Genomic DNA, 15,104 nt, shown 5'->3' on the forward strand with positions numbered 1-15,104 from the left:
CTTCTGTTTAATTTCTTATATATATGAGTCCCTGTTGTCCAGGCAGTATGGATAATTTGTTACTGTCTTGCCTGCCGCCACGAGAATAAAGTTGGTGTGAATTCCTTCTGCAACGCCCCACTGTCATTTTGCAGTCTCACTGAATCCAAAGTTAACCTGCCTGGAGCTGAGCTCCTGCGGCACTTGGTACAGTCAGCAGGACTTGCCACAAACGAAAGCTATGGAGCAGGGGTCAGCCACGGGGCACGGCCACTCAGGGTGGGCTATCGGGTTGGCCTGCATGGATATGTGGTTCATGGTGGTGACCGTGTTGGAGGCTTCGGTGCCCCTGCAAGATTGGGAGAGGGTAGAAGTGACTCCTGAGGTGAGAGAAGAGGCTCTGCTGAAGATAGGGGGCTCTCTAGGGAAGAAAAGTGCCTGGGTAGGGGCTGGTGCTGTAGGCTGGCTATTTCTCTGTTCTGCATAAAGCATTCAGGGAGTTGCTTGAATTGGAAGCCCAGGTCCGAGAGTTGAAAGAGGACCTGTCTCAGGAGCAGGAATTGAGGGCTGCCTGGGAGAAAACATGGGAGCTATTAGAGGTGGAAGTGGCCACCCTGAGGGCCTGGATCAGGACTGGTTTTGTGACAGGATCAGAGGTACAGGTCATAGACTCCTCGGAGGATGAGGATGAGGAGGAGGATGTTGGGGAGGGCTAGACCTCACCCATTTCAGCCATGCCTGGGGTGGCGGTGGTGGTAATGCAGAAGATTAAGACTAAGTGTCCTTGAATGACTGAGGGTCAAGCCAGCCCCCTCTGCCAGTCACAGAGCACTCCACAGTGCATCCGTACTTGCAAGCAGAGCTGGTGGATTTGGGGAGCTGCTTCTGGCAAAAGGCGTCAGAATCTTTGGCGGCTTGGTTGCTAAGATTATGGGATGTAGGGGCGGGTGGCATTTTACTTCCTGGCCAGGGAATGGGTAAGCTTGTATCCAACCCCACGCACCCAGTGCTGAGGCAGCAGCTGCAGAATGCACACGAGACTCCAGGCAATCATTCCCTGTTAGATTGGATCAAGGCAGCTGATCGCATTACGTGGCCGAACCCAGGAGATCTTCCATCTACGTCCAGCAGGTGGCAGTTGTATACTGGGTTACAGCAGCTATTAGGAGAACTGGGACTGAAGGATGCTATTTATACTGTAATTTGAAAACTCATGGCCTGGATGAAGAAGTGTTCACAGCGAGAATAAGGGATTTGGTCCTACAAACTGCACTGTAGTAGTTATTCAGACCCAACAGAAACTACCCTGGGGAGGGGAGTAAAGGTGTGGTATACAAAACCAGGGAGGGACCTGATACCTGCTATTGTGTTATCTCAAGATATCTCTTTAGCATGCAGCCTACCGGACGAGCAAGACCTACCTTTGTTAGTACCACTAAAACCTATTTTTAAAATCACCCTTAGGGTCAGTCTGTAGCAATGTGTACATGGACTGGGCATACACCCTTTGCTGAGGTGGCAAATGCCTTGGCATGCAGTGTCAGCACAGAGACGCCAAGCAGAATTGCCACCGGCTTACCATGGAGAGCGTGGATCCTTTGTTCCTGTCTCACCTGCTGCCACAAGAATAAACTTGGGACTTCTGGCCAAAATGGAGACATAGGTAGACACGCTGCATCTCCTTCCACAACTGAAAAGGAATACAACTACCTCAAAACTGGAGACACCCAGAAGTTCCAGAAAGTCGAGCTGCATGGAAGTTCAACAAACACAGATTTAAAGAAGAAAAACTCATCCAGAGAGGCAGGAGGGATGGAGCCGGGGCAGAGAGGAAGCAGTGGCAGCTGTGGCATCGGCAGTGGCAGACCAGTGGAAAACGCAGTCACACCTTTAAAAAAAGTAGGGAGGAACACCTGGGGAGAGCTCTCAGCACCAGACCAGACAGTGCAGCTCACAGTTCCAGCACCAGGGAAAATAAAACCCATTGCTCGTGACTGAAAGCCAGTGGGGGTTGGGGCATGGGTAGAAGCTGCTGGTCTCTCAGCAGAGTTCCTTTGTTTAGAGGCCCTCAGAGTCCTAGAATGCCACAAACCCACCCATTCTGGGAACCACAGCCAGAGAAATAGCTAGAGACAGCCAGTTCCACACAGGAAGTGGGAGAAGTGCCTGGAAAAGGGGCGAGGGTTGAGCAAGCAGCTTTGTTCCCTCTCAGACTCCTCTCCCTCATATGGCACCACAACGTGGCCAAATGGGTCGCCCCATACTAACGAAGACCTAAGGCTCTGCCCCTCACAATGTAGCAGTTGTGACAGCTCTACTAACACAGAGGCAAACACAGAAGCCTCTCAAGTTAATGAGACAGAGAAGTATGGCCCAAAAGAGAACGGATCAAGGTTCCAGTGGAAGAACTAAGCGATGAGGAGATAGGCAACCTAACAGACTGAGAGTTCAAACCACTGGTGATAAAGATGCTCACAGATGTGACAGATATGCTGGAGTGTGGCAAATGCAGAAGGGAACAAGTGAAGGCTAAGTTAAGTGAAACCAAGGACAATCCACACAAAACCAATAGTAAAGGGAAGGAAGTCTGGGTTCAAATCAATGACTTGGGACATAAGGAAGAAATAAACAGTCAACCATTGTAGAAGGAGGAAACAAGAATTGAAAAAAAAGAATGAGGACAGGCTTAGGAACCTCTGGGACAACTTGAAACGTGCCGTCATCTGAATCATAGGAGTGCCAGAAAGAGAAGAGGAAGAGCAAGAAATTGAACCTTATGTAAAAATAAATAAATAAATAAATAAATAAATAAATAATGCCAACTTTGGCAAAGGGAAGAGACATACACGTCCAGGAAGCACAGAGTCCCAAACAAACTAGACCCAAAGAGGACCACACCAAGACACATCACGATTAAAATGCCCAAGGTCAAAGATAGAGAATCTTCAAAGCAGCAAGAGAAAAGCAGAGTTACCTACAAAGGGGTGCCTGCAAGACTATCAGCTGATTTCTCAAAAGAAACTTTGCAGGCAAGAAGGGACTGGTAAGAAGTATTCAAAGTGATGAAAAACAAGGATTTACAACCAAGATTACTCTATCCAGGAAAGCTATCATTTAGAATGGAAGGGCAGATAAAGTGCTCCCCAGACAATGTGAAGTTAAAGGAGTTCATCATCACCAAGCCCTTATTATATGAAACGTTAAAGGCACTTATTTAAGAGAAAGAGGGTCAAAACTATGAACATTAAAATGACAACAAAGTCACAACTATCAACAACAGAACCTAAAAAATAAAAACAAACCAATAAAAGTAAACAGGCAACCAGAATAGGAACAGAATCATAGGCATAGGGATCATTTGGAGGGTTATCGGCTGGGAAGGGGAAGGAGGAGAAGTAGTGCAGGGATTAAGGAGCATAATTAGTAGGTACAAAATAGGCAGGGGGACATTAAGAATAATATAGGAAAGGGTGAAGCTGAAGAACTGGTATGCACAACCAATGGACATGAACTAAGGGGGGTGGGACTGCTGGAAGGAAGAAGGATACTGGGTGGAGGGGAGCAAAGAGAAAAGAAATTGGGACAACTGTAACAGCATAATCAATAAAATATACTTAATTAAAAAAATCAACTTGGCACCTTCCTCCAAAGAAACCCTTTTGTTCCTCTAATGTGGGACATTGAAAAATTAATACCTGCCTTTTGTCATCTAGTGGTTATGGATTGAATGATGTCCTTTAACCCTGTTGCCAAAACTGTTGTCCCGAGAATACAACAAGGATGCCAGCCCGTTAAACCAAGCACGCCATTGTCCGGGGACAACCAACGGACCTGGAGTCTGCAAGACCCTTCCCCATGTGAAAAGACCACCCTCCCCTCCACACCCCCATTCTTATTAGCGATGTCTGGACCCAAGGGTAGGTAGGCCGACGGCCATGTCCAGAAGCAGCTAGAGGAGCTCCAGACCGTCACCCATTGTCCTTTATAAGATTATAAAGGGTCTTAAGTCTGAGAGGGGGGATTGTTATTTTTTATTGTTAGAATAATTAGTTAATTGATTAATTAATTAATTTTAAAAAAGAACAATATAGGAAAGGATGAAGCCAGAACTTGTATGTACGACCCATTGGCATGGACTGGGTTGGGGGGGTTGCTGGGGGAGGGGTGCTGCTGGGTAGAGGGGAGCAAAGGGGGAAAATTGGAGCTATTGTAACAATATAATTAATAAAATATACTTAAAAATAAATAAATAAACTTGGAATGAATTCCCTCTCAAACACTCCACTGTCACTTTTTGGTCTCACTTAATCCAAAGTTAACCTGCCTGGAGCTGAGCTCCTGCAGCACAGTAGTCCATCTGCAAATTCCTGACAAAGACCGAGAAAACCGTACCCTCGGGATTAGAGGGGAGATTATCAAGTTATATGTGTAATGTGGCAGAAACAGGGGGTCCACAGGTGGCAAACCTCTGGATCATAATGGACAAACCATATTACTTAGAGATTTGGACATGAGTTATATCTTTATGTCTTGGGTGCTCAGAAAATTGCCTAAGGTCAGATATAGACCCAAGCCCAACACTGTATCACTAATCCTTGGATTTAGACCCACTCCCCTCTTTTGCCTCAGATATATCTGATTAAGAAACACGACTTTTTTTTTCTAGCCCTGGCTGCTGTGGCTCAGTGGATTGAGCATCGGCCTGCGAGCCAAGTGTCGTTGGTTCAATTCCCAGTCAGGGCACATGCCTGGGTTGCAGGTCAAGGTCCCAGTTGGGGGCTCGTGAGAGGCAACCACACATTGATGTTTCCCTCTCTTTCTCCCTCCGCTCCCCTCACTCTGGAAATAAATAAATAAATAAAATCTAAATAATAATAAAAAAGTTAACAATAGAACGTATATTTTAAAAAAAGAACACAACGACTTTTTTTTTTAAATTTTTAAATTCATGTTGTTGCCTAGCTTATTTAACACCTTGTACTTGCATAGTCCAACTGCTCAGACGTATTGGGAAAGACAGTCGTGTAGTGTGTTGTTCAACTTGCCTAATGAAGGGGCGCCCAGATGGCATGGAATGCTGCTGTGGGGATGGGGTGACTAGCTACAGAGTTGTTGAAGGGACTGTTAGTTTACAAGTTAGTGAGCAGCCAGTCCAGAAGTTGTTTTCTAGCCATGTTGTCCATGGCTTCATCCAGTTGTCGTTCCTTGGCAAACCTCATTACTTCTCGAAGGAGATCTCCAACACTGTACCCCTTCTCTGCTGCCTTAGCTGAAACTTCTGGAAGCTGTGGAGGGAGCAGAGATAGCTTGAGTCATGTGATACTTTTGAAGAAAGGTCTCAGGTGGATAAAGTGAACTACCCCCCTCACCCACCTTTCCGCCCATGACTAAGATTAGAGTAAAAGCTTTCGCTGATCCAGGACTGCCTTCCCTCTCCTTTTTCCTTGACCCTCCTCTAATGTCATAGATCAAAATGAAAAACATAACTTCATTTTGAGCATCAAAAAACAAAACCTGGAATCAGTTGTCTTTACTAAATACTTCTCTCCAAGGCCTGGGTCTTTTGGTTAGTCTGTGCTGATTGCTAGGTCAAGGTTAGGGGTGGCCATCTCCCCCACCTTCCTAAAACATATTTTACCAAGTAGTTTGTTTAAAGGGTCACTGAATTTAAAAAAAAAAAAAAAAAAAAAAAGCTAATCTTTCTCGCCTCCTCTTGGCTGAAATGTGCAGACCCCAAGGTGCTACAGCCTCAATTAATGGTTCATTGCTTTTGTGTCTTTTTATGAGGATAAAGTAATTCATAAAGCACATAGTAAAGAGCATACTTGAGAAAAATTTGGACTGCTCGTGAGCCCTAAGTACAGTTTTGCCTCCCTTCCCCTGCCCAGTCTAACCATCTTTCTTCTTGTGCTTTGCCATTGCTTACCTTCTCCAGTTGTCCATCATCATCTCTCACGAAACAGAGCACAGGCACCTTAAATTGGGAGGCTGCAATCCACTGCAGGACAGCCTGGAGCTGTTTCTGCAAGCTACTTGTTGAGCACCAATTATTGATGATGACTTCCGGCCCAGAAAACTCTCGATAGTTCTGTGACATTGCACTACTGTGACTGCATCTGGGGCCACCAACTTGGAAACTTGGGTTGTGTACCAAGGCTGCTTGTTCTTCCAATTCGGCCAGGGCTTCCCTGTTGTTGTGATACCTAGCCATGATAAGGCACAGCTTCCTCACAGGTTCTACCAGTTGATTGATGAATTGCCAGTTCATTTGCATCATCCCGCTGGCAAAATCAAGGTCTAAATTCTCCTGGAATTGTTTTTCCCCTCTCTTGGACATTGAAGTTGCTTTGTTTGGCCTGGGCTCAGAAGGCTTGCTCTCCCCTTCAGATTGCTCTTCACTGTTGAAGGAGGTCTCACTGAGCAGTTTCTGAATCAGTGATAGAATGATGTTTGACATATCGGACTTTTGGCACTCCGCCTGTTGTTGAGTCTCCTTTACAGAGGTAGATGGCCCAGGAGCTCCACAAGATTCTAGATGTTTCACTGAAAGTGCCTTGGCACTTTGGTCACTTGCGTTCTTTTCAAATTGGGCACTCTGAGTCCTATGGCCTATGGTGGAACCAGGATAGTCATCTTCAAGTGCATTTTTGGCCTCGGCCTGCTGGGTCAGGTGGTACTGAATCAGCATAGGGGCAGAGACAATCAAGTCCTTCGCCAGTGACTCTGTGGAAGGGCTGATCTTCTCTCTTTTTTCCTCCTTACTCACGCATGCTTTGCCAGCCATCTCGCCTTGGTTTCGTTGTTTTTGGTTCCACATGGACAGGCTCTCCTTGAGGATGTGTTCAGAAACTCTTTCAGCGCTAATCAATGACTTGCACTCCTCTGGTTTTATTTTGCATTTGTCCTTCCCCTTCAATTCAGTTTTCATGGTGGAGAATTCAAGACTTTGGTTTTGACTTTGGTTCTCGTATTTGAGACTGTGGGAGCCGGCCTTCAAGGATGCGTACAACAGAGGCTGTGATTTAGACTCCTTCTCTCCAAGCAGAACAGTAGCCAGGCGCTTCAGCATGGCCTCCATTATATGTGTAGCATTTTGTTTTCCGTGGTTGAACAGACTCTTCTTGACAGCTGAGATAAAGTCGCAGTCAGTCATCAGGGCCGCAGTGATATTATGCAGGTTCTTCAAGCAGGAATCAATCAAATCAGAGACAACTTCCTGGGTGTGTTTTAACAACACCCTCTTCAGGACCACACAAGCGGGAATTGGCTTCCCAGGAGCATGCACTTTCAAGGTCTTCAAAATGGAGACCATCAGGTCAGATGCCACCTGATTTGCATAAACCGTGAGTCCTTTACTGATAGAGTGTGAAAAATCTTTGCTCTCTTGTTGGCACATCTCTTTGTCTACCCCCTTGTTCTTGTTGGATAATTCACTATACATAAACATTTTCCTGCCACCTTCCCTGCCCTCTTCTCCAGTGTCCCGCCTTTCCACATAGGATATTTCCTCAGCATCATGGGCCATGTCAGAAACGATCTTGCTCACAGCGCTGCGGGGAGTGTTTTTCCCTTTGTTCCCAGAGGGTGGATAGATTGAATGACGAAAGCATTTGCTTCCATTTTCCAACTTCTTGATTTCATTACAAGGCATCTCCATTACCAGATTAGATAGCCGGATGATGGTGAAGGAAAGGTCATCCATGGGACATTCTCCCTCAGGAGAGATTACTGCCCTGTTAGTGCTAGAAGATTTTGCTGGAGAGGTGGAAGGACTCTGATTTTTGTTGGTATTCTTGGCTGCAGTCATGTCTACATGTGGGCTTTGAGGTCTATTGGCCATGTAATCGATATTCAGTTTATCATCATAGATGCTGTAGCAGTTTGCAGAGGGTAATTTGTGATGTTCATCTTCATCTCCTATTTTATGTTTGCAGCTAGAGGCTGAGGGACTTAGTGCATGTTCGAAACCCAAGGCATACTTCTGGATATCATTTAGAAGCCAATTTACAACAGTTATAGGATCAGAGGGAGCTTGTGTGAAAAGGCATATAGATCCGTCCATCTAAAAAAAAAAAAAAAAAAAAAACAGAACACCTAAGAGTTTGGGGAGGCTACTTTCCCCCCTTATTTTATTTAGAAGACATATCTTTCTAAACTGCATACATTAGGGGTTTACCCTTTAGGATTTGCATGGAAACATAATACATAATTATATCCCTTTGAGCACAAGTGGTAGCGTGTCAATTTCACATGAGCACGTGTGCTTATCTCAACATGTGTCAAAAATGTATCAATGTGTCTGTCATGTGTGTGTGTGTGTGAATAACAGTATAGCAATTCATAAGTGGGGACATCTCAGTAGATGTGAGAATGTTCAGTCTGTGTTGTTAGCGTGTGTGTCCGTGTGCACATGTCAGTGCACATGTATGCCTGCCTGTGTGTAAGCCTGTGTAACAATGTGTTGACATCAATACCGATTTTATATGTTTCCTGTACGGGCCAACGTGTGCATGATAGCGTGTACATTTTGTACACTGTGTGAATGTAAAAATGAATGTGTATGTCAGTGTGTCTGAATATGTAAATGACAAGTGTCGATTTGAGTGATCTGCATGTTTGTTTATAATACAAATCTAATAGAATGTATCATGGAGCTATACCTATATGTGTATTAATCCTGTCTGCAGCGCGGCCTCCTGAGACTCAACGGTTTGGCTGAACTAAGTGGCTGGGTTGGTGAAGAATGGGGTGGTTTGTGGGCTTCACTTTAAAACTGGTTTCTCTGTTCTATCCTAATGGCTTGGACCGAAAGGGCCCAGAGGTCTAAGAGTGGGGAAAGCTAAACTATTTCCCTCAGCCCAAACTAAGTAGAATGGGCAAAAGGGTTTTGGACAGGTGAGATGCGCCTGGCACACCTTCCTCCAAAGAAGCCCGTTTCTTTTCCCTAATGTGGAACATTGAAAAATTAATCCCTGCCTTTTGTCATCTAGTGGTTATGGATTGAAGATGTCTTTAAACCCTTTTGCCAAATCTGTTGCCCCCAGAATACAACAAGGATGCCAGCCTGTTAAACCAAGCACGCCGTTGTCTGGGGACAGCCAACTGACCTGGAGTCTGCACGATCCTTCCCCATGTGGGAAGGCAACTCTCCCCTCCACACCCCCACTCTTATTAGGGATGTCTGGACCAAGGGTAGGTAGGACGAACGACAACCATGTCCAGCTTGAAGCAGCTAGAGGAGCTTGAGACCTTCGCCCATTGTCCTTTATAAGATTATAAAGGGTCTTAATGTCTGAGAGGGAGGGATTGTTATTTCCTATTGTTAAAATAACTAATTAATCTTTTATTTATTTAAAAAAAAGAATAAAAAAAGAATAAATTCACATGTTAACATATATAGTAATTAATAGATAATAGATAATACATCAATAAATGTTTATGTTCAATGTGGATCGGTGCTAATATAATGACTGTGTATGTCAATAAATTGGGTATCAGTTTATGTTATATTTATATGCTACGTGAATGATTGAGAATGTGTGTCAGTGTTGCACACACCCTGGGTATTTGAGTACTTGTGTGAATACGTGAGTGGGGATGTCATTGTATTTGTGTCAAGGTATGTATCAGTGCATTCAAATGTTGTTAGTGTCACTTTGCTTAAGTTTGTATGTGTGCGTATCAACATGAGGTATATTTACAGAGTGGGGCGAAAAGTAGGTTTGCAGTTGTATGTATGGAAAATAATAAGTAATAATTCAAGAATAAACCGTTTCACATACTCATAACTGTAAACCTACTTTTGCCCCACCCTGTGTAAGAGTGCATGCCTATCACCTGAACTTGTACAGTCACTGTGTTTTGATCGAGGCTCATGTGTGTATGTTTATGTGTAGTGTGCATGTTTATGCATAGTGTGCATGGATGCATATATAGATGTTGATGTGTCACATGTGGGTATGTCAATGCAGCTGACTCTATACCTTTGTGTAGGTGAGTCATTGTTTATGAATATACACACACATGTGTTGTTTCAATGCTTGTGTGTGTTCACCAGTGTCATATGTAGACACGTAGCCAGGGATGTGTGTGTCACGGCTCGTATAAATTATTTTGTATATATTGCTGTGTGTCAGTGTAAATTATGTGCATATACTCATGTCTAGATATGTGTATATGTATTATACATGTCTTCCACTCCTTGCTAAGTACCATCGTCCTCTTTACCCCTTCCATTGCTTCATCTCCTTACTTTCTACTGAATCCCTAGAAGTTTGAGGTCATGATAAGTTCAACATTTTGAAAATGGGTTTAGGTTACAATCAAGGACACCTGCATTATGTGTAGGAAATATGTACTGCACTTTTAAGAATAAACATTAGGTATAATTTATCCCTTTCTTAAGACTTCAAAATGGAGTCCTCCTTCCAACTAAACCCAAAACTCTTTGAAGAATATTTTTAAACTTTTTTTCTTCCTTAGGAGCCACTCTCATCACTCCAAATGTGTCTGAGGCCAGAAATGTTGTTCCTGGTTATAAGATAAGCATAGAGATGCAGAACAAAAAAAAAAAATTGACTCCTTTGAGATAAAACCAAATATCCTATTTCAATATCAACTACTCCAGGTTTGTAGGACTGTGAAGGTGACTTGTCATGGGCCAGGAGCCCAACAGATATAATTTAGGTAGTTACAGAAAAACAAAAGGACTTGCATGTGACAGTGGTATCCAAATCGAATTGCTTCTAACTTTACGCTACCTAACAGTCTGTAATCTCTTAGGCAACAGGTTTGGGGAACAAGCCACTACAGTTCTTGGTCATTGTGGATTCTCTCTGTTCCATATATGCTTGTTCTTTTTCTTTTTTTGGACACTGGGCAATGTGGAGCACACAAGCCCATTAGAAGACAACAGAAAGCACTGAAAAAGATCATGCTTTCATTCCACATCTTTGTTAGGATAAGGGTAGCAAGATTCTGTTTGGAGTAGGGACCTGCAATCAGGGAAGGGCATTCTGAACCTCTGTGATTAGTGCCATTGTTAGATACCTGGACATTAAACTTACCTGACTTTGAACTTAGGCCTGTGAACTCTGGAGTATCATAGTAGTCAAATGTAGGGGCTTGTTTGGAAATATTTCTCTTACCTTTTGTGAACCAGAGTCTTCGGAGTCAGCACTGGACTCTGGGAATTAGAAAGGGTGGACTCGGAAGCTAAGCATACCTTAGACTGGTTTTGCTTCTCGGTAGCCTTGATTATAATAACTTCTTTCTCTTTCAGATGGTGTTGCGTTAGGTCACCTCCGGAACAGGAACCACCAGCATCCTATGGGATGAAGTGGTGAGATTCTTATGAATAACTGCTTTTTGAGACTTCTCCAAGCTGCCCTCTCCAAAACATGAATGTCATATCTCTTATCTTTTCCTTTCAATGGAGAAGGATAAGTAGGCTTGTGATGCTAGCTAATGTTTGAAGAATGAGATATTGTTCTCCTCACAAATTACTACCCCTCCAGAGGCATTCACAAATCCATAAATCTTAGGAATCATATTTCATGAATCGTCAAACTTTTGGACAGTTTTCTCACTGCTCTGACATGCTACCTTCCATGCTGTAATTCTTTCAGGCCTACCAGCAAATTAAGTTCCTTCTAGAATGAGATTTGGCATCAAGAGTGACAGTATATTCTCAACCGGGGGTTTGGGGTTTTCAAAAATGATGGCTGCCCACCTGAATCTCCTCCATCCTTCCACCCTCTGGCACAGACTTTCCCTTTTATTATGCTGCCACTGATAACTCTTTCAGCAGTTTCTCACTCATTCCAACTCTGGGGGGAGCAGAGAATACTCACCTTGGAACCTTTATCTTCCACTTTCAGGGTGGACACATCGACAAAGCATATCTGCACCAAATTAGGACAGCGTATTGAGGAAAATTCTAGAGAAAAGACTGCGGTTTCTCTTTGAGACGATAAAGCACCTACCGCATAGGGGTTCTTGTGAGGATTGATTGAGAGTGAATACAAAGCTTTCAGCAGAGTACCTGTACATAGTAAGTACTCAATAAATGCTATTAGGCAGAGAGAATCTTATCATTATTGTATTTCCTAGATAAGAATACCTACCTGTCAGAGATGCCCAAATTACAATACCTACATTTACTGAAAAAAGTAAGAAGAAAGGTGCCTTGCCCAACTGACGCAAACTCAAAGCTGAAACTTACATTAGAACTCAATTCAGGAAACTAAAGAGCAACACAAACAAACGAACTAAATAGGCAAAGACTAGAATAGTAGTCAGTAGGGGGGAGGGGGGAGGGGGAGAAGGGGGATAAGTAAGGGAAGGGTCTGGTCGAGGAACGTATATGAATGACTCATGGACATGGACAACAGGGAGGGATATAACTGTGGGAGAAGGGATGAACTGGGAGGGAGGAGCAATGGGGGGAAATGGGACAACTGTAATTGAATAACCAAAAAATAAAATTATAAATAAATAAATAAATAAATAAATAAACATTAAAAAAAAAAAGAAACCAATTCCCTGACTTTCAGTTAGAGCACTTTCAACTACCATAGTGTTCCCCAAAAGTGGTGTTTTTACTACTGATGTTATAGAAAACTTTAAGTGATACATGGATAAACATTTCTGTGTTTAATATATGTACTTTTTTGTTGTTTAGTAGGAAAAATACATACTAAAACATAAAACCTGTGACATTATGTATAATATTGCTTAGGTTGATGGTAATTTTTAAACGTCAGTCAATTAAAAAAGCATTAAATACATAACAGTACAAATGGCATTTGAACGTGATAAAAAATGTGAAGTATTACACATTTTGCCCTCCTGTGGGAGTCCCACTTGAGTGCAACTTACTTGTAGCTAGCTGATATTATTATGATTCCATTAGGCTGCTAAAACTAGGCAACCACCACTCCTCCCTCCCCTGAGGCTCCCCCCACCCCCCTCCCCAGCTACTCTTCATTCTCTCCCTCCCTTCACGTGTCCCTCTGTGATGTATAAGCATACTGCGCCCCGCCCCCACCCCAACCCCCACCCCCCAGCCCACAAACTTTACTGAACTTGATATCTTAGAGAAACGACACTATCACCCTCCATTAGTCTATTCTGGGTTCCAGGATATCTGTATCCATAAAGCAATCCTTTCCACCCCTTAGTGGGAGTAATTTAGTATCTTACCACTTTCCGTTCCTGTTCTTGCTGTCCTTTTGGGCTATGGAGCTTGACCTTGCACACACCCCTGGCGCTGTGTAACCACTCAATATTATCAGGCCTCTGGAAAGACAAAAGAAAAGGAATCCGAAAGGCTTATATATGGTTTTTAGAAACTGGCTCAGTTTGGATAAGAAGGCCCTGGAACTCAGCTATGTAGTTCATATTGGGTTAGGCTAGAAACTGGTGGGGTGAGTAGTGGGAAAGGGATTCTCTGAAATTATCAGGATCATTTTAGCATACTTCGTTGGGAAGCAAATTTAAAAGGAAGTATAGAGAACGTGGAGATTAACTTTAGAGACTTATTTCTACTAAACTCCACTAAATCTCACCTGCCTCTACTTCCTTTGCCATTCTTAAGCACCTTCAAGGAATCAAGCATACCTCATCCCCCTTAATTGAATTTTAGTTAACCCCAGTTCAACCAGAGCCTTTCTCATGATATAAGGAGTGAAATGGGATAAACAGCTGTAACACTTACCACATAGAGCCATTGGAAAAGACTAAGGCCAACACTAGTAGAGTGAAAAAATAACCTTTTTAATTAAAACAACATATGAGATCCCACAATAGAACAAGATTCTGAACACTGAGAAAACTCGGTCTAATAGCTATAAAAACCAGGCCCCGATCCCATAGAACCATACTTAATTTTTTTTTTGAAAGAATAATCATCTCTGCCAACTTCTCTTACCACTCCCCACCACCTCCCACCCCAGCCTGGAATTAAAAGTAAAAAGAAAGTGGAAAAAGCCCTAAATAATGTTTGTTATGTAAGACCTTAGACCCATGTACAGGAAGACACAGTTATGGGTTCAGTAGAATTGTTTTGGTACCTCGTACTTGGATTTGACTTTGTTTTTTAACTAACAAGAGAAACTTTTTGCCAAATGGTAGAGGGCTATTGAATTCCTCTCCTCCAACTTCCTTCAAAATTTAGACCCCTTTAACCTCTAGCTCCCTTCTCCTCTTCCCCTCTTTTTCCCCCTCCCTTCCTCCCTTTACCTTCTTCCATTTTTCTCTCCCTCTTTCCCTCCTATACTCAGCTATCCTTTCACCGGATAGTATTACATGCCTACCCTTTATGACCCCCCCAACCCTCCAAGATCTTTGAGGTTCTCCCAAACATTTAGGAAAAGGCTTCCCATACCCTCAAAAGAGGGGGTTTCTTTTTTCCCAGAACTAGAGATCACTAGCCTAGAAACAAAGAGAGGGAGGCAAAGAGGTCTCTCGTGTCCAGATTCTAAAGAACTGTAAAAAAAACAAAACAAAAAACAACAACAACAAAATATATAAACTCATTACCTTGATAATGAAGTTCTTTTGGCTGAAAATGTGCCACCAAGAAAGGAGATATGTCCCTTTAGATGGATCTGGGCAGTGTCAAGTTCTCGGGTACCCGCAGCTGGCTGCTGCCCTTGTCAGCAGTTGGACAAGACTGAAGGGCCAAAGCCTTTCCTGCTGCTTATGACCCTGGGACATGACACCAGAGTTTGTTGGGTCACAATGCCTGAAACCATAGCAACTGCAGCAAAAGTGTAGCAGGCTGGCAAACTCAACATCTCTTCATATGAAAACCACCTCAAGCTGCCTTCTGTATGACAACCTTCTGTTCTCTCTAGAAGGGTACACATAATCCTTTCATGTTTTGTCCAGTTCACAACACCTTGAAACCTCCTTTCTCTTTCTTCTTCTTGCTGGACTTCCAGAACAATCTAATCATACTCGTTACCAGTAGAGTCTATTTTTCACAGAGCAGTGTTGATTTTCACATCTTAGCTTAATTTTCTTTGGTTTCCCCCCTGAAGGTTCAGAGTTAGAGACAGAGTTAATCAAAGTCCTTTCTGGGTATCCTGAATGAAGGTATGAAAATAGAAAGTTGGAGACTT

General features: G+C 43.2%; 1 protein-coding gene across 1 annotated transcript; it reads right to left on the reverse strand.

Annotated features, from left to right (window-relative positions):
* Nucleotides 1–4,992: 4,992 nt before the first annotated feature.
* Nucleotides 4,993–13,278, reverse strand: LOC149990027 (A-kinase anchor protein 4-like; the record flags this gene model as incomplete). The annotated part of the gene is made up of 5 exons (XM_090265699.1): nt 4,993–5,264; nt 5,906–8,041; nt 11,204–11,305; nt 11,832–11,882; nt 13,183–13,278. Coding segments are annotated over 5 exons (2,541 nt in total), but the record flags the coding sequence as incomplete, so codon positions are not given.
* Between the last annotated feature and the right edge of the window lie 1,826 nt (nt 13,279–15,104).

Source organism: Furipterus horrens, unplaced genomic scaffold (assembly GCF_987537825.1).
Source record: "Furipterus horrens unplaced genomic scaffold, mFurHor1.1.pri manual_scaffold_40, whole genome shotgun sequence".
Taxonomy (NCBI): domain Eukaryota; kingdom Metazoa; phylum Chordata; class Mammalia; order Chiroptera; family Furipteridae; genus Furipterus; species Furipterus horrens.